Here is a 19,021-nt window from a genome sequence, read left to right as displayed (position 1 = left end):
CGTATGATTCGCTAGTGCTAAAAAGGAAATTCAGAATTGTCTCAGGAATAATAAGTTTGCAGCTGGCAAATTGGCAACGTCATGAAACCAAATGTTATCATTAGTCCTTGTGTGGGTCGGTGGATCTTTTTATTACTCCTCTCCTTAATCCCTCAATTGGTGCAAATTATCACCACTTGATGCAATCTTCCTCCATTTTCTTTCTTGTCGGGTCTTGGCGTGCTCCCTTTCTGCTCAATTCCCTCTTTCTATACAATGATAAAAAGCAATCTAGGCGGATTGGAAATGCATCCACACAAATACAACCTAAAAACATTCTTTGTTACATATGATCTCAAACCTTTTTATGATTATTCCCATCAAATACAATCATAAGCAATTCTAGTTATTTGAAAGCGCTTTTAACCATCCTAAAAACAGTTTCGGATATCGCCTAAGGTTTTGACAAAGAGGACCCTTTACCATGTACAAATAATTTGGGGTTTTCTTAATCCACTAGGACAAGGGTCGTCGTATAAACTTGTCAAGGCCCTCATGTGCCTTGAGTTTAATTAAGGGGAAGGTGTCTTAATCAGCATGAAAACATTAATTATGTGCTATTAACTTTCATTATGCAGTCACACCCCAAACCAAATCCTCAAAAGAAAGCAGAGTACATGGAATGGAAGATATGGAGAAATATAATATTATATATATGTTTTTTTTTAATTCTAATCATGTGACTAACCCGCTATGAGAGAGACTTATGTCGGTATTCCGCCGTTATAATATTTCAGATCAATAACATGTTGTATGATGTTGCATTATTATTTTGGGATATTACTAAAGTGAAATAGCTAATGTAAGTAAGTTTTTCTTCAACAAACAGTCGAGATGATTGATTGTAGGCGAGAGTAATCATAATCCCTTAAATCTTACTATGAAGACTAGACCCACCATTAAGTATACTTAAATGGTGATCATGGGTTAGGAGGGGGTATATCACTTGTTTAAGCAAATGGGTGGGACTCATAATCCATTGGGAGAACCTTTTTGAAATGTACAAGTCAACAAAAGGGTACCTCACACCAAACATTTCTAGCTAATCCATTGAAATATATGCCCCATCACATTACTTTACTTCCTAATTTAGCAAATATAATGTTGCAAACTTTATAATTTACCAAAATGAGAACCATGAACTTGTTTTGATTGCAGGGCTGGCCCTGAAACAGTGTGGGCATGATGATTGTCCCAGGCCCAAAAAAAATCAGGCGCCAAAAATATTAAGGTACTTTATATGAACTTATGTTATATTTGTATAAATAGTAAACAATTTGATTCATTATCAAAGTGTTTAGTGGTATTTGTTGCATTTAGTATTTATGAGTTTGCTTTTATTTTTTTATTTTTTTATTTTATTTTTTTATAAGGATACCCACAGAGGTGATCCCCTCCAAAAATAGGCGTATGCCATTTAAAGCGATGAACACGATATTTTTTAGTAAAAGACGAAAGAATAGTTCACTATGTGCTTAACGCATGGCTCCATAAGTATGAGTTTGCTTTTCAATCCATTATAATGTTTATTAATCAATCTACAAAGAACACCATTTGAAATTTTATCCCGGATATTTGAAAACTCGGAACCGATCTTGCTTGATTGTAATACTTCCCTTCATGTGATCAACTTATAACATTGTTAAGGGCATATCATGGGTTCATATTTAAGTATTTAAAGTGAAAATTGGTACATTTAAATAGCAAAAGAAATGAATGTAGGAATTGATTGGCCATCATGCTTTACGAAAAGTTGAGGAGAAGGTCATAATTTCTCTTTTGCTAAAACAAAACTAGAAATTTTGTTTTCTAAAGGTTGATACCTTTGAAAATAAAAAATAACGTCAATATGATAGATATTTTGATATGGCTTTCCGATTAGGTTAATTCTTATATTAGGTAAAATTAGCATAAAAATGAATGAGACAATATATACGTGTTCATATATTTATAAGAAGTGTTTTACAAATAATGTGGTCAGACACCCCTACTCAAATTTTTAGGCGTAAAACCAATTGTTATTACATAATACATAGGAACACACTATTAATTGGCAGTATTCTAATCAAAACACCATTGAAAGATGGTGATTATCATTTTGAATGGCAAAATTGGCAATTTCCAATTGGACTTGAATCAGATAAAGAAATCAACCAACTTCCAATTAGAGAAGAAGAATCTAGTGGTCAGAAAACAACACTCCATGAAGAACATCACTAAATTCCCACCAACCCAAATGGAAGACACTTACTTCCCTCCATTAAGCCTTTCTCATTTATGAAGCTCAACTTCTGTCTACCCGTTCTTCTTCCGGACAAGGATTGTCTGCCTCCCTCCTTTCGTGCCCTTCTGTTTATGTGGTCACGGTTAAGCCACTCAACATTTTATATTACTATTTATTTTTGTCTTATTATCTCTATAAAAAACAATATAAAATGTTGACGTGGTTTAATCGTAACCACACAAAACAAGAGGGCACGAGAGAACATCGAAAATGGGAGGGCAGACAATCGTTGTCCTCTACTTCTTTCCCAATATACCCTCCCTCCCTCTCTCTCTCTCCCCTCAGTCCTCACAGTCTCCTTGTTTTCATTTCATTTAAAAACACATGACAGTCTTGTTTTTTTGTTATAAAAAATATATATGCAGCAAAAACTAGAGCCTTCTCCTCCTTCACCTTCTCCTCACACAGAGAGAAAATTGCTTCCTCTTCTTTTGTTGTTTGTTTCTGCAGGATTTCATGGTCGTGGACCTGCAAAACCACCAAAAGGTGAGCTCACATTCCCCCACTCTCAAAGGTCAAAACCCCAGAAAACCCTTAGCTCTTTGAGAACGCAATAAGTTTGTTATTTGCATGAACTGTTTCAACCATTGGCTTATTTTCCCAGAGCTTTTTTTTGGGTTTTTCTTAGGGAGGATAACAAGGACCACCAACCCAATAAAGTCCTGCATGTAAATTCTTGTTTTTGGGGGGAGTTTTAGCCTAACAGCCTTCTCTTCTCCAAAAACGATAACCCACTTTACACTGTGCGTTGGATTTAATGGGGCTGCAGAGTCCCCAAGCAATTACTTCTGAAACGGGACCAGAACCATTTATGCTACTGCAATGCTGCTTCTGAAGTTCTAGTGAGAGAAAGTGATAGAGAAAGAAAGGTTTAAACTTTCTCACACCCTTTTCTCTGCTGCACTATTTTCCCAATGGGTGTTCCTTTCTTTGCTTCTCTACTGGTTTTTTCACTGTTCCTGAATCCATTGGCTTCCCAACAACCCAATACAGATGGGTTCTTTGTCTCTGAGTTTTTGAAAAAAATGGGTTCGTTTTCTTCATCTTCTTCTTCCAGTCTCTACGACTTCTCTGCACCTGTTTGTTCATGGAAAGGAGTTTCTTGTGAATCCAACGATGTTATCGGCTTTGAGGCTTCCGGGTTGGAGCTCTCCGGTCCGGTTCCCGACACCACCATCGGAAAGCTCACAAAGCTTCAAACTTTGAACCTCAGCCGCAACAAAATCACCGGTCTTCCTTCGGATTTGTGGAGCATAAGTTCTCTCAAGCACCTTATTCTCTCCAACAACCAGATTTCCGGGTCGTTGCCGAACAACATTGGCAACTTCGGTCTGCTCGAAACCCTCGACGTTTCCAGCAATAATTTCTCTGGGGAGATTCCTGCTGGTATAAGCTCACTTGCCAGCCTGCGAGTTCTTAAGCTCAATGGAAATTCGTTTGAGAAGAGCATCCCATCAGGAATTCTGAGCTGTCAATCTTTGGTTTGGATTGACCTTTCGTCGAATCGGTTAAACGGTTCTCTTCCAGCTGGTTTTGGTGCTGCATTGCCTAAGCTGCAAGTATTGAACCTTGCTGGGAATGGGATTCATGGCCGGGGCTCCGATTTTTCGGAGATGAATTCCATTACTACTCTGAACATTTCAGGGAATGTGTTTCAGGGTTCAGTGATGGGAGTGTTTAAGGAGCTGTTGGAGGTGGCTGACCTTAGCAGGAACCGGTTTGAAGGCCACATTTCGAAGGTACAATTCAATGCTAGTTACAATTGGTCTCGTTTGGTTTATTTAGATTTGTCCGAAAATCAGCTTAATGGAGAAATTTTACATCATTGGAATCAATCCCAGAATCTCAAACACCTTAATCTAGCACACAATAGATTTACTAGGCAAGAATTCCCGAGAAGTGTGGAAACTTTTTCTGGTTTGGAGTACCTTAACTTGTCGAAATCTAGTCTTACCAGTCGCATTCCTGCTGAAATTTCTCGGCTGAGTAACTTGAACACACTTGATCTTTCTGAAAACCATCTTATAGGCAAAATCCCATTGCTTAATTTGAGAAATCTCCAAGTTTTCGATGTTTCTCACAACAATTTGAGCGGAGAAATCCCTGTGTCTCTCTTGGAGAAACTCCCTTGGATGGAGAGCTTCAACTTCTCTTACAATAACTTGACACTATGTACTTCTGGAATTTCCAATGCAACCCTTCAAGCATCTTTCTTTGGTTCAACAAACAGCTGCCCCATTGCAGCAAACCCGGGCCCTTTTGGAGCACGAGCTAATAAGGCTAAGGAGCACAAGGTACTAAAGCTTGCCTTGGTTTTGACCTTCTCAATGGTATTCTTGCTAGCTGGTCTGCTGTTTCTAGCAGTTTGTTGCAGAAGGAAAACCAGAAGGTGGGAGGTAAAACAAACCTCGCACAAGGAAGAGCAAAGCGTATCAGGCCCCTTTTCCTTCCACACTGATTCAACAACATGGGTTGCAGATGTTAAGCAAGCAAATTCAGTACCTGTAGTGATTTTCGAGAAGCCATTGCTGAATTTCACATTCGCAGATCTCTTATCTGCAACTTCGAACTTTGATCGAGGAACCCTTTTGGCTGAAGGGAAATTCGGGCCTGTTTATAGAGGATTTCTACCGGGTGGAATTCATGTAGCGGTGAAAGTTTTGGTCCACGGTTCTACACTGACAGACCAGGAAGCTGCAAGAGAGTTTGAGTATCTCGGACGAATCAAACACCCTAATCTTGCTCCATTGACGGGATATTGTTTAGCTGGGGACCAAAGGATTGCTATCTATGACTACATGGAGAATGGGAATATACAGAATTTGCTACATGACTTGCCGCTTGGGGTACTGCAAACAACAGAGGATTGGAGCACAGATACCTGGGAAGAAGACAATAACAATGGCATTCAAAATGTTGGCTCTGAAGGGTTGTTAACATCATGGGGGTTCCGTCACAAGATTGCACTTGGCACTGCCAGAGCACTGGCATTTCTACACCACGGTTGCTCTCCTCCAATTATTCATAGAGATGTTAAAGCTAGTAGTGTTTATCTGGACTATAACTTAGAGCCAAGATTATCTGATTTTGGACTGGCAAAGATATTTGGCAGCGGTATGGATGAGGAGATCTCTCGAGGGTCACCTGGCTACATGCCGCCAGAGTTTTCTCAGTCCGAGTATGATTCTCCAACGCCAAAATCTGATGTGTATTGCTTTGGAGTTGTTCTTTTTGAGCTGATTACTTCCAAGAAGCCATTTGGCGATGACTATCCCGAGGAGAAAGATGCAACCTTGGTGAGCTGGGTTAGAGGACTGATTAGGAAGAACAAAGGGACGAGCGCTATTGATCCAAAAGTTCGTGACACAGGACCAGATGACCAAATGGAGGAGGCCCTGAAGATTGGATATCTGTGCACAGCTGACCTTCCCTCAAAACGACCAAGCATGCATCAGATAGTCGGACTTCTTAAAGATATCGAGCAAACAGGTAACAGATGAAGAACAAATTGAGCTGAAAAAAAAAAAGGAAAATGTGGGAGTTTCGGGTTTAGCTTTTGTTTTCCTAATTATTAATTTGTTCTTGTTGCCCCATATGATCGGTTCTGTTTTGCCTCCATGATTGTACAGCAGCCCTGGAAATTCTGTTCGGAATTTTTTATGTCGCTTGCTCGCTCTTTCCTTTTTGTTTCTTATTGTTGGTGGCATGAAATGAAAGTTTGATTTATATATACAAAGGAGTTTGATTTGACCACATATTGCAGTATCTTTCTCAGAATTTCATGAACTTGTTATCAATTTAGTTCTTTGAGAAGCCTTCTTTCTTGTCTAAAGCAAAACTAGTTCGATATGAAATCTTTTGTTCGTAGTTAGGATTCATGTTTTGCTGTTTCGCTTGTCTGCCTCGGGCATTGATGGTAAGTTCATTCCTTTGCCCGTTCTGATATGCTAAATTATCTGTCAGATAGTGTCCTATGCATACGATGCATGTGGAGCGGTAGGGGACCTAGTGGTGGTGAGTCACAGACTCACATAAGAGCCTCGAGAACTAGCTAGCTCTGGCATTTGCAGTAATGTCCTGGACCACCTTTTGCACCGTCGGCCATCGATGGTGTTAAATGTCCCCCATCGGTGGTTCAAAGAAATCCAATGGGTTTAAATATAATTACCTTACTCAAACCAATACCGAGGCATTTTATGGTAAAATCTTACACCTGAAGGATTGGGTAGGTGGTAAAGTTGAGAATAGTAACGGTATCGTTAGAGTGGGGTGGGTCCGGTGATCCAAAAATCCAACATGGTATCAGAGTCAAGGTTTGGGCCCGCCGCCCGTGCAAGCTAAAGCCTTGGTGACCTAAAGGCTTGTCAACAGGAAGGGCTTGGAAATGAGCTTGGACTCTTAACATAGAGTCGGCCTCTAAGTTCCGAAAAAGACACTTCCTGAAAAAGATTGAAAACAAGTTTGAACTCCATTGGAGCCGACCTCTGAGTTTTAAGTACCGATGTGTGGATCTCCACGTGTGAACCAATAAATGAGGTTACACGTGAGGCGGAGTGTACTGATGTATGGATCTCCACGTGTGAACCACTAAATGAGGTTACACGTGAGGGGGAGTGTTAAATGTCCCACATCGGTAGGTTCAAAGAAACCCAATGAGTTTAAATAGAATTACCCTACCCTAACTAATACTGAGGTTTTTTTGTGTAAAACCTCACACCTGACAGATTGAGCGGATGATAAAGTTGAGGATAATATCGATGTTGCTAGAGTGGAGCGAGCCCGACAATCCAAAAATCCAACAGATGGTTCCACCGGAAGCAAACTGTACAAAATGAGTGGCTGTGTATTTATGTATATGTGGCCGGAGACATTAAAAACACACGTGATTCCTAACACGGGATGTACATATACAAAATCGCGTACTTTTCGTTGGTGCCAAACTGCAACTTAATGTGTAGAGTCTGGCATCCTTATTCTATACATGATGCAGCAGAAATATTGTCCTCTGAGAGCTTCCTGCATAATTGAAAATTAACATATAGGCCTAATATTGTTGGTAACTTGGTCACCACGTTGATTTTGCCGTTAAACGAGTTTAAATTTTGAGATCCGTATAGTAAATAGATTAAACTACACTTATTAAAGGGGCAATGTAAAAAATGCACTCATTATTTACAAACAGATGCTTCGGACTAGGAAGAATTGGAAGTGTTTAGAACATGCTTAGCCAAATCCTCTTTATGTAAAACCTACTTTATTTAGATCGGAAACATCATACGGTTTTCTAAAACCATTTGCTATGGCTCGAATCCATAGTCAATTCTATTTTTCGATAGGAACAATTAACAATTTAATTTAATTTTTCCCATTATTTTTGTATCCATAATGGTGCAAGAAGAAGGCCCGACTCCAAGTTGTTCAAGAATAGTGATGTTGAGTTTCTCGACCCTTTGCCTTAGGATCAGTCAGTTCTATTTCTTGATGAAACATGTCTCACATTTGAAATTTCATGAAGTTAAATCCCTCCTATATTAAATTATTATACTATTAATTGTATCGTGATTTTTTATAAAAATGTCGCACCTATTTGGATTACACGAGTGATTACGTCAAAAACTATTGATGTTTGGTTAGCAGTGAATCTGAAACTTTGACACGAAGTAACATGCATGTCAAGTTGCCAACAATCAAAAGTAACAAGAAGATGTAGCAACTTGGGCATGTTTCTGCAAAATATCAATGGTCATCATAAGTAACAAGAAGATGTAGCAACTTGGGCATGCTTCTGCAAAATATCAATAGTTTATGCATGCTTTCGTATCTATCTTTTACCATGCGCAGAACAAAAGTGCTCTGCAGACTGCAGCTTAATTATCAAAGACTAATTAATACAGAAGATAATTAGAGGAGGAATTAGAAAAAGTACTCAATTAATCTTTCCTTGACTGCATTATTAGTGCACAATCTGCAGATAATCAACCTCTCTATTTGCAACATGCACGCATGCGAAAAATTCCTGCACCACTTCGAATTATAAAATGCAAAGCATGCGACCCATTTCAATTATTTAACGAGGTGGTCCAAGATTAACCATCCATTAAGCACTTAATTTTCATATATTATGACTTGTTTAGAAGTGCTTCTACTAAAAACATTTTTATAATTGCTTTTAAAGAAGTTAAAATACTGATGTGCTTCAACTAAAAAATGCTTTTGAACATAAGTGTTTTTTAAAAATGTATTTCCGAAAACGGGATGAGTGTAAGTATTATGGATCTTTTATAGGGTTTGTATGTGTATGGACCATTCTTCTACATGTGTGCCTCTTCCCCTTTCTCAGCAAGGGAAATGGTCCTCACAATCACTCCACATGAAGATGCAGCATCAAATATAACTAAGTGGTCCTCCCCCACAGTAGACAGGACACCAAATAAATACGTGGAGAGAAATACTGAGGAGACTCTCTCAAAATCGAACTCGAACTCTCTGTCACCCACCTCATGCTTTTGACACGATGTTTTATAATGTTAACACAGTAATCGACGTCATACTGTGATGTGTCATAGAGTCCACGAAAAATTTCATCCTTAGAAAGAGTCTCCTTAGCATTTTTCATAGGCGGAATGTTTTTTCTTGCTTTTAGGGACTAACTAGTGATTACCATAACTTGCAAAATAATATTTTGATAAATCACAATAATATTCATGATTGATATAATCTTCGAAATCAAAAGGAAATGTGATGTTATCATTTGAATTCTGTAAGTAATTAATTCAGTTTAGATTCTTTAGCAATCAAGCATGATTGCCTTGGGGCTTTTGGGACATACTTAATTACAGATATAATCCGTATCACTAAAATTAATCAAAAGGTTCAAAGTATAATCTTGCTTCACTATTAATTGATGAAGCTGAAGATTATCTGTAACCCCCACATAATAGCATGATTATCTTCATTCATCATCTTCAACTTTATGTCACTATTTTCTCTTTCTCGATAATAACAACTTATATGACACGTGTATACAATTACTGTGATGTCTCGTTTTATGATAAACTGTCACTGTGACTAACAAGGCACATCACATTGCATGCAAGCCATATGATTATTTGTTGACCTTCATTTTACACATTTTTGCACAACTCTTCCATTGGTTTCCCTCCCCTCCAGTCCTCTCCTATTTGTACAATTACGATTAAGTCACGTTAATATCTGGTGTTGACTTATTTATAGCAGAGAAAAAGAAAAAGACAAAGTGAAAAAGGCGGGGATTGGAGGGGGAAGATTTGGACGGAAGAGAATCCTAATCTTGATATAGGAATGGAATACAGGATGATGGTGAAATATACTCATCAAATTTGTGTTTAACTTACAACGGTTCTCCGTTTCTTTAACATGTTCGAATTCATTGTGAAAGTTATGTCGGAATTGATTACTAAACAAGGTTTTTATTTCAATGTCTTTTGAAATCAGATTGAATAACAATTTTTTTTTTCAAATTATATTGCAAAAGATATTTAAGTATTTAAAAAATTTTGTTCAGCCAAAGAAAAATAAAATATTTTCGAATAGGATGGGATATTTGTATGCTAAGAAATTGGTTTTGTTGGCGGAATAATGGTTGGGCCCATCAAGAGTTGTAATGAGGATAGGATTCTTTGGTTCGGTCCAAGTCGGAAAGGATCCTCTCTCGATTCCTTTTTACCTAATTCACTTTGTTCAGGATTCGGACTGTTGATGTCACATCCTGGTCTGGGTTCCCATCACATCTCGGACTCGACTCATCATAACACGATATTGTCCACTTTGGGCCTCGACCACGCCCTCACGGTTTTGTTTCTGAGGGTGGATCACCCATTATAGGATTGCTCTCGTGCAAACTGGCTTAACTTTGGAGTTTCGATGGAACCCGAAGCAGCTCGCAAAAGATCTCGTGCTAGATAGAGATGAGAATATACATATAATGTTTAGAGGATCTACTCCACTGGGCGATGTGGGATGTTACAGTTGAAATTTGATCAAACGGCTACAAACAAGGGATCATTTTAAAAATGATAATAACTGTAACTGTTTGATCAAATTTCAAAAGCCCGAATCACGAACTAGTTGGATTAGTTAGAAAATGATCTAGAGATGATCACTTTCCGTCCAAGTCCAACACGGCGTCCTTATTTGTACCTTTTTTTAATTTTCCAAGATTTATCTTTGCTTTGGAACCATGAATTTTGGAATAAGACAATTTAAAAGTAAGAAAAATAAATAAAATAAGAGTAATATGGTGAATTTGTTTACTGACAGTGATCAAATATTCCACCACTATTGGGTATATTCTGTTATCTTGCAACAATTTTTGTGTGATAAGATCATGGTGGGCGAGTGAAATTATATTTATGTAAATAAAATTTTACTTGTGCTTAGCTATTCTCATGTACAGTTAACTGCACCTTCAGCAAAAAATTTATCGATTCCAAATCGAGACAATATCGAAAATACATACAATTTTTTTTTCAAACAAAAATACACACAATTCATTTTTCGTAAACACGCATTTAAAAAAATGTGCAATTAACCGCACTAGAAATTATAAATATTAGGCTGTACATTGATTTAGTTTATTTTATTAGTATTAAAAATATAATTTTTTAGTTTATTAGAAAATTGATAGGAATAAATAAATAAAATAATAAAAATGGGATGGATAATTCCCTTGCTTCTCCTATTCGTATTGGATAAGTTTTTGAAGGCATTGAGTTTAGGGGAGACAAACGCTAACCACAGATCCAACGGTGGAGATTCAATCAGATTAACCAGGGTTATATATGACCTAGAAGGGATCGAATATAGTGCCCGTCACACCATCAGAACCAGAAGTCGCCTTCTTTCGGTGTTTTAGCAGGGAAAAAAAAAAAAAAAAACTCAAGAGGGACAGAGAAGCTCATCAAGTTGGGAGAAGGAGAGATGTCGGACGAGGAGCACCAGTTCGAATCCAAGGCCGACGCCGGAGCATCCAAGACCTACCCCCAGCAGGCTGGTACCATCCGCAAGAATGGCTACATCGTCATCAAGGCCAGGCCTTGCAAGGTTTGTTCTTCCCTAATTTTTCGAATTCAAGATGCAATTTTTAGGGTTTTTAGGTCGAAATCCATCTGGGTTTTGTGAGATCTTTATTGGGTTTTGTTGTTTTGATTGAAATATGTTGATTCACTGTTTTTTTGTTTTTTTTGTTTATGGTGTAAGATTGACTTATTCGTGATTTCCTATGTTTGTTGTGGGGGATAATTATTTGTTTGTGATGTTAATGATGTCGATGTTGTTGAAAGATTTGTCATGTGGGTTTGTTTGCTGGATTACGTTTTCTTTGTTGAAAATTTAGGGTTTTTAAGGTTGTAGTAGTTCTTGTTACAAAGTACTTATGTTCGGCTTTGCTGATGAAGATTGCCTCTCATGTGTAGCACGCATACAGTCATACACTAATAATACTTGGTATTCGACATTCGTTTGCTACAATTATTAGTGCTAGCAATTAAATGCACGGCATCTTTGTGTATGTCTAGATTTGTCGTGTTAAAGTGTGGGGGTTAGCACGAACGTACACACTCGTACACGAATACAACTGGTTCTTATTGAGATCTAAAGTTTTTGTGCTGTAAATCGAATGGTTTAACTATAAATCCCAATTTTTCATGTCTGTCATACTGATTGAACTGTGACGTTATTGCTCGTCTTCCTTGTAAACCATTGTGATGTGAATGATTTATTTGTTTAATCCATTATCATTTATTATCCTGTTTGCCCTCATTGCAGGTTGTTGAAGTCTCCACTTCCAAAACCGGAAAGCACGGTCACGCTAAGTGTCACTTTGTGGCAATTGATATTTTCAATGGAAAGAAGCTTGAAGATATTGTTCCTTCGTCCCACAATTGTGATGTAATGCTATCGCAAAACTTGACTTTCGTGTATTTATGTATATGTGTGTTGTATTTCTTGGTTTCAAGTTGGATCATTCATTCTCCCATTGTTTTGCAGGTTCCCCATGTCAACCGTACTGACTATCAGCTGATTGATATCTCTGAGGATGGCTTTGTAAGTTTTCTTAACAATTTGTTCCAAACATGTCATCAGAAATTTTGATTGTTATGTGAAGTATGTGCACTTCGATGATAATCATGACACCAAGGGAAACAAACTTGTGCACATTAAGACAATAGAACCATCTATTATTTGACTTTCTCAATAATTTTCTTCCCTGTTTGTGTTATGCTCACAGAAGTTGTATATTTCTAGTGACATGCCTTTCTTCCATTTTATCTGAACTAACTGGAGTTCAACATGTTGTAGGTGAGTCTCTTGACTGAAAATGGAAACACCAAGGATGATCTGAGGCTGCCCACTGATGACAGTCTGCTTACCCAGGTATCTATCTATCTCATCAAGCAAATAAAACTCATTTACCTCAAGTTGCTTTATTGCATCTATTTTCTTCGTATTCGACTAAATCTTTTCATATTCTGTTTTGATAGATCAAGGACGGGTTTAATGATGGAAAGGATCTTGTGGTGACTGTCATGTCTGCCATGGGAGAGGAGCAGATCTGTGCCCTTAAGGACATTGGTCCGAAGAATTAAGTATGATGCTGTAGCAGTAGCTGTAGCTGATGGCAAGACGTTTATCCGTTTTACCTTTTTTGGTGGAACCGTTGCTAACAGGGAGGTTTATGAAACCATACTATCTGTGCAATGAACCTTTTATTTTAAATGGTGTTTTATCTTGCCAAGCTTGTAAAAGTGACGACGCGAAGAAGATTTAAAGCTGCCGGATCCCTTGGCAAAGGGAACTTGCTGCATATCTATGAAACTATTTCCGGTTTTTTTTTTTCGGATAAAAGAAAGATGTTCTTATGTATGATTTTTGTTAAGGTTTATCTTGCGATGTTTCGGATGTTCTTGTGATGTTTGATGATTCTACACTTATTGAATATTTGTTACCCTCCGCTTTTTCCTCGAGTTCTGGATTGCCTAAATGCGTTCATGAAGTATTAAACTCATCATCCCGTGTTTACGATGGACCTCTAGGTCCGTGGTGACGTAAACACGGACCTTTGGGTGTGTGGTGACGGTTATTGGTAAGGGATATGGAGCGATGATGGTATTACCGTTCCTCAACCGAACCCGACCCGATTGGAGGTTTCGATGCTATTACAATACATGGAACGAGAAAAATTCAATGATCCGTAGTTTTTATGATGTTAGCTTAAGAATCTCCCTTTAAACTTTAATCTTTTTTGAAAAGCAGTTTTAATTGGAAACTCTTAATCAATATTTTGGTAAAGTGAAAGTGTGTTTTTACCATAACCAGAAACACTTCAAACAAATAAATATTCTCAACAAGATGATGGAATAAGAGAAGAGATCCTCTCTGGATTTCTTTCACCAAAGTTATCGGATCAAGTGATCTGGGTCTTTTAAATTCCATCCGACGGTTCGTCTGTTTTGACCCCTTAAAAATTGTAATAATTTTGTACTGTCGAATGAAATTTGAAAGATCCGGATCACTTGATCCAGTAATCTTAATGAAAAAGATCCGGAGGAGATCTCCTCTCACGGAATAAAACACTTTGCCATTCACTTTTTACTTTTTTGACTTTTACTTAACCACACCTTTTTATTCACAATATAAAATATTTAAATTATTAAATCTTTTACTACAAGGCCTACACATACAACCCTTTATTTATCTAATAAATATCTTACACTAAAACATAATAAAATTGCTTACGTACTTACTAACAACTATTGTTTTAATAGAAGTGAGAATGAAATCTTTTAAGATTAATGCAAAAAAAGAAATACTGAGGACTCTCTTAAGATTAGATATTCAATAGGTTATCTGTCACTTTATTATTTATCATTAATTTTCATATTAATATTATCAACATCGTAGCAAAAATAAGATATATCATAGAATTTATGAAAAATTTCACTTCGAGAGTTGAGTACGTGTTGGGACTTGGAAGTATGCGTCACATTTGCATGAGAAATGCTAAGAGGACTATGTCCGAGACCAAACGGCAGCCTAAGGAAACCGTCAAGTCAACAAAACCCACGGCAATCCCTGCACCTGATTTAACGGAGATATTAACGGCTTCGGATACACCGTCAAAAAAAGTTAAAAACCACCTGAGTCAACTTTAGTCAAAGACACACACATACATCCCCCACTATTTAAAGCAACCCCTTCTCTCCGCCTTTCTCTCTCTCGCCTAATCTAAACCGGTACACAAAATCCGGAACTTTTCACGGTTCCGGTCTAAATTTCGGCTCGATTTCGGACACCAACAGTTTCGACGAACTTTACTCTCTCAGAGTGACAAATCGGCCATGGCGGAGCACCGCGAGAGCTCCCATGCTCTCCCAGCAGAGAAACTACAGCCAAGGAAACAAGAACAAAAAGAAGGCGGCGACGGAGACGAAGAAGAAAAACAACGACTCGGTAAATTTCAACCCGGCGAGTTAGAGAGTTCTGTATCCGAGTTGAGACAGACGCGATTAGAAACCCCAACGGCGCCTTCGACGCTGGAAGTTTCAGGGAATGATCAGTTTGCAGGTAAAGCTTTGTTTTTTTTCGGAAAACGGTGCTTTTTTTGGGTGGGATTATAGTGAAGGGTGGTGATCATGTGTGGTTGATCCTACAGGTTTGCAGCTTGTGTCCGTGTCACAGTCGATTGATGGAGCTGGATTGCAGGTTAGAAGTTCAATCCTTTGAAATTTTTGAGCTTTTGATCATTGGCTAAGTGAATCGCGAGCATTTTTGTATGTGTGCAGTTACTGATTGTTTTGTAAATTTCTGCGTTAGGATAGAGCAGATTAGGACTAGAAATTTGATTTTTTTTTTCCGGTAGGATATCGAAATTATGAATGCGTTTTATGTGGGGGAAGGGCAAAAATGTTTGTTTAAGTTCTTGTTTGAGGGTTGGAATCATGAATCTGAAATCTTTGTGATTACGACGTCGCAGTTAACGCTGATTTGCAAGTGTTACGCGCTCTTAGGTACCAAGTAGGGAAAGGTTTGTATTCTGCTTGCGTTTTGGAGAGGCGAGTGAAGCGATGTTTGAGTAATTGGAAGAGAATCATCGAAGAGACAATAACAAGCAAAAATTTGCATTACTGAAAGTTATTAGCCTGGTATCAACTATTAATGGCTCAAAAGAACAAGAAGTTTCACCTTAATACAACACCCCTGGTACCCCACATCATATCGGGATGAGGTTTTACGGAAGGATGTATTAAACTCAAATGCAAACATTCAAAAGTAGGAAATTTGGTCACTCGGTGATGTGATAATATCAGAAGAGAAAATTGTTTCTATTTTATGACTAAGATAGATCCACTAGAAGGCAAATTCAGTTGACTCAAGATGGAATATTAGTTGCTTCACTGTATTTGTTTTCCTCTTGTTCTCACTTTGATGTTAAGAGTATTTTAGATGCATCTTGTATAACATCGTTTGAATTACATGCAACTTCAGAATATTACACCTCTTGTTATCAAAAGTCAAATACATTGTGGTTGTATAATCATTTTCTTTGTTATTTTCTCAGGAGCAACTTGGGCTGAGCCACCAGGAAAATTTGGCAAGTGTAGCGAACCAGGATATTAAGACTCTGAAGCAAAGTCAGACTCAGTTGACTGTTTATCCAACTCCGTTTTCAGAACTATCTCCAACTTCTGTCACTCAATCCATTTCATCTGCTCCAAGCCCAATTCCACTAGAACGAAGAGTTCCTCATGGGAAGACATCTGCTTCTGATGGTTACAACTGGCGGAAATATGGTCAGAAGCAAGTAAAGAGCCCTCAAGGTTCTCGAAGCTATTATAGGTGCACATTTTCTGAGTGTTATGCCAAGAAGATAGAACGCTGTGATCACTCAGGCCATGTAACAGAGATTGTTTACAAAAGCCAACATACTCATGATCCCCCTCGGAAAAGTATCTGCATAAAGGAAAGTAAACTTGCACTCTCTGCTGAGTGTGTAAGATATAGAGTTGCTGCTGCAGAACATTCCTGCAGAATAGTTAATGACTCAGAGGTGTCCACATCTTCAAAAGAACCTATTGAAGAAACACCCTCAATTCCTGAAAGAAAACAGCAGAGCTCAAGTGACTCTGATGATAATGGCGATGTTAAAATCAAGGAGGAACATGGTGATGGTGATGAGCCAGAACCCAAACGAAGGCAAGTTTACGTGTAGATTTTGTTTCCTTTCGCCCCCCTCTATTTTGTACTATACTTGCTGAAAGGAGTATGTCACCTGGTTCTAATATACTTTCCTCATTGATAACCAGAATGAAGAAAAGCAATTCAAAATCTTCCGCTTCTCTCTCAAAACCTGGCAAGAAACCTAAATTAGTTGTGCATGCGGCTGGGGATGTTGGAATATCAGGCGACGGATACAGATGGCGCAAATATGGACAGAAGATGGTGAAAGGAAATCCTCATCCCAGGTGCATTCCAATTTCCTAGTTTTTTTTCCTTGGTAGTTTGATGTTAGCCTAATTAATCAGCATCTGGGGTTTAAATTCATTTTTGTATGTGGGTTAAATGATGTCCAGTAGGCGTTATTTTTACATAAACTTCATCTTTCCTTTGTACAAGATGTTTACTTTATAACTTCACACCGCAGTTAACTTGTGAAAGATACAATTGGAACAACTCAAAAATGCAGTGATCCAATTAGTGATTGACTCTTAGCAATCTTAGCTGAATTCACTTTCGTTTATTTGCATTTCTAACAAGTAAGCTGTATTCATTTTCGTTTATTTTATTTGCATTTCGAAGAGGTAAGCAGATCATAGATGATACTCATCAAAGAAATCTTTTAACGCATTTTGTGGTATCTTTAATCGAAACTTTTGTTATAAAGGAGATCTGCCACTTTTCTAGAGTGTGTATGTACAAGTAAAAATAGTGAACGGTATATATTCAGAGCTGGCATTCGGAGCTTTATGATAAATACGACATGTATTCGTTCCTTTGATTTTGATCAATTGTTGTATTCTTGTTTTTTCAGGAACTACTACAGATGTACTTCTGCTGGGTGTCCAGTCCGGAAGCAGATTGAAACAGCCGTAGATAACTCAAGTGCTGTAATTATAACATACAAGGGGGTACATGACCATGAAATGCCTGTCCCTAAGAAGCGACATGGCCCTCCAAGCGCTCCTCTTGTTGCTGCTGCCGCTCCTGCTTCCATGAACAATTTGCATATCAAGAAAACCGATACAGACCCAAAGCCAATTTCGCCAACCCAGTGGTCGGTAGACACTGGCGGAGAATTGACAAGGGAGGCCTTGGACCTCGGAGGAGAGAAGGCAATGGAATCGGCTCGAACTCTTCTGAGCATTGGATTTGAAATAAAGCCTTGCTGAAAGCTCCTTTGCCGGCCCAAGGACTAATAAGGAACATCATAATCGTCGGGCCTCTCTCTCCCTCTCATAAAAGCTGCAGTGTATTTATATAGCATTACAAAATTATCAGATTGGCAGGTTTGATTATTTTCCCCCTTTTCCTTGGTGTTTTTCACCTTTCAGATGTAGTTTAATAGTGCTTAGACGTGAGATTTGGTATTGTACACCCTTGCATCTTGTTTTAACTAGGCTGATGGCAGTGAAACAATATAGAAATGGATGTCATTCGTTTAAAAATTCAATTCCGAGCATGCGCGTGGTATCAAACGAGAAAAACTTGAGTAGGGCAGCTTGACCAGCTCGACGGCTAGACTCGTCTCACCCTTTGGTCAAGTCCTTGAGGTAAAAAGATGGGATGTGGGTTGCCCTCGGATGCCATTCTTTCTTTTTCTTTTTATATCATCCACCAGTCATTATCTCAATTTGCTCAATTTGGTGGGATTGCATAAAATAAAAAAGAAAACAGGGGCAGGAGGCAGAATCGTTTCCTAATTAGTCTGCATCCAACAACACGACTCGAAATTTGTAAGGGTTGGTATAGTGAAAAACGAGCAAAGGTTTGAAATCTTCAATTTGGGTCGAAACTTGTACTGATGCATCGAACTTGTACGGATACATTATTTGGAGACACCAATTTTGTTTTGGCATACCGTTTGATTCAAAGATAAAAATAACATGCTGCCTCATGTGCTGCTGAAGTTGCATAAGGACGGGGATCAGTCTGTCATTAATGTGTGAGTTACTATATTATATTACTATCCTCACATCGTTTTGCATGTTAATCTAACATATGTATATATAAATATGTAAAACCGAACACGACCCGTCGACACTCCTACTTGAAATAAAAAGAGTGGGGCCGCACATTTTAGGTGATGTTGGCGAGCCACCAAATTCAACGCAGACTTGTCTATCAATAAGGAGTTCCCCCGTCAGGCTGTCCTATTGGAGACAAGGAGACATCGTGCTACAGATCCTTCATTGTCAATTTGTCACCACCACCAGCTGTCAACCACAACTTTTAGGTCAAACCTCGATTAATTTCTAGTATACTCCGACGTATCTTATATATCTCAAGATTTGCGGTTCGTTATCCAACACTCAAATTTTCAGTGTATAAAATACCTCAGAGCATGGTAAATTTTTTGAAATGGTAAATTGTAGAGGGCGAGCTTGACATAATAAAAAGGTTTCTTCTTTGTGACTGAAAGGTCTAGATTCGAGTTGTGGAGTC

At 38.3% G+C, this 19,021-nt stretch overlaps 3 protein-coding genes and 1 non-coding gene across 4 annotated transcripts; 3 read left to right on the top strand and 1 right to left on the bottom strand.

The window, feature by feature from the left end:
* Positions 1-1,413: 1,413 nt before the first annotated feature.
* On the bottom strand, positions 1,414-1,527 carry LOC126614112 (U5 spliceosomal RNA). The gene has a single exon (XR_007620281.1). It is a non-coding gene; the product is annotated as a U5 spliceosomal RNA (small nuclear RNA).
* A 1,077-nt stretch (positions 1,528-2,604) lies between these two features.
* Positions 2,605-6,078, top strand: LOC126583926 (probable LRR receptor-like serine/threonine-protein kinase At2g24230). Its single transcript, XM_050248475.1, has one exon. The coding sequence runs from the start codon at positions 3,238-3,240 to the stop codon at positions 5,821-5,823; it is 2,586 nt and encodes an 861-aa protein (XP_050104432.1). The 5' UTR covers positions 2,605-3,237; the 3' UTR covers positions 5,824-6,078.
* A 5,106-nt stretch (positions 6,079-11,184) lies between these two features.
* LOC126604535 (eukaryotic translation initiation factor 5A-2-like) lies at positions 11,185-13,312 on the top strand. Its single transcript, XM_050271816.1, has 5 exons — positions 11,185-11,404; positions 12,128-12,250; positions 12,350-12,406; positions 12,662-12,736; positions 12,844-13,312. Exons 1-5 carry the CDS (start codon positions 11,282-11,284, stop codon positions 12,946-12,948), a joined length of 483 nt encoding a protein of 160 aa, XP_050127773.1. The 5' UTR covers positions 11,185-11,281; the 3' UTR covers positions 12,949-13,312.
* A 1,233-nt stretch (positions 13,313-14,545) lies between these two features.
* LOC126613709 (probable WRKY transcription factor 32) lies at positions 14,546-18,029 on the top strand. Its single transcript, XM_050281287.1, has 5 exons — positions 14,546-14,926; positions 15,015-15,064; positions 15,921-16,555; positions 16,666-16,824; positions 17,391-18,029. The coding sequence occupies exons 1-5, from the start codon at positions 14,701-14,703 to the stop codon at positions 17,746-17,748; spliced, it is 1,428 nt and encodes a 475-aa protein (XP_050137244.1). The 5' UTR covers positions 14,546-14,700; the 3' UTR covers positions 17,749-18,029.
* Positions 18,030-19,021: the final 992 nt, after the last annotated feature.

This window comes from Malus sylvestris, chromosome 2, assembly GCF_916048215.2.
Source record: "Malus sylvestris chromosome 2, drMalSylv7.2, whole genome shotgun sequence".
NCBI classification, from domain to species: domain Eukaryota; kingdom Viridiplantae; phylum Streptophyta; class Magnoliopsida; order Rosales; family Rosaceae; genus Malus; species Malus sylvestris.
Note: the sequence above shows the minus strand (reverse complement) of the source record. Positions and strands in the feature narration are given on the sequence as shown.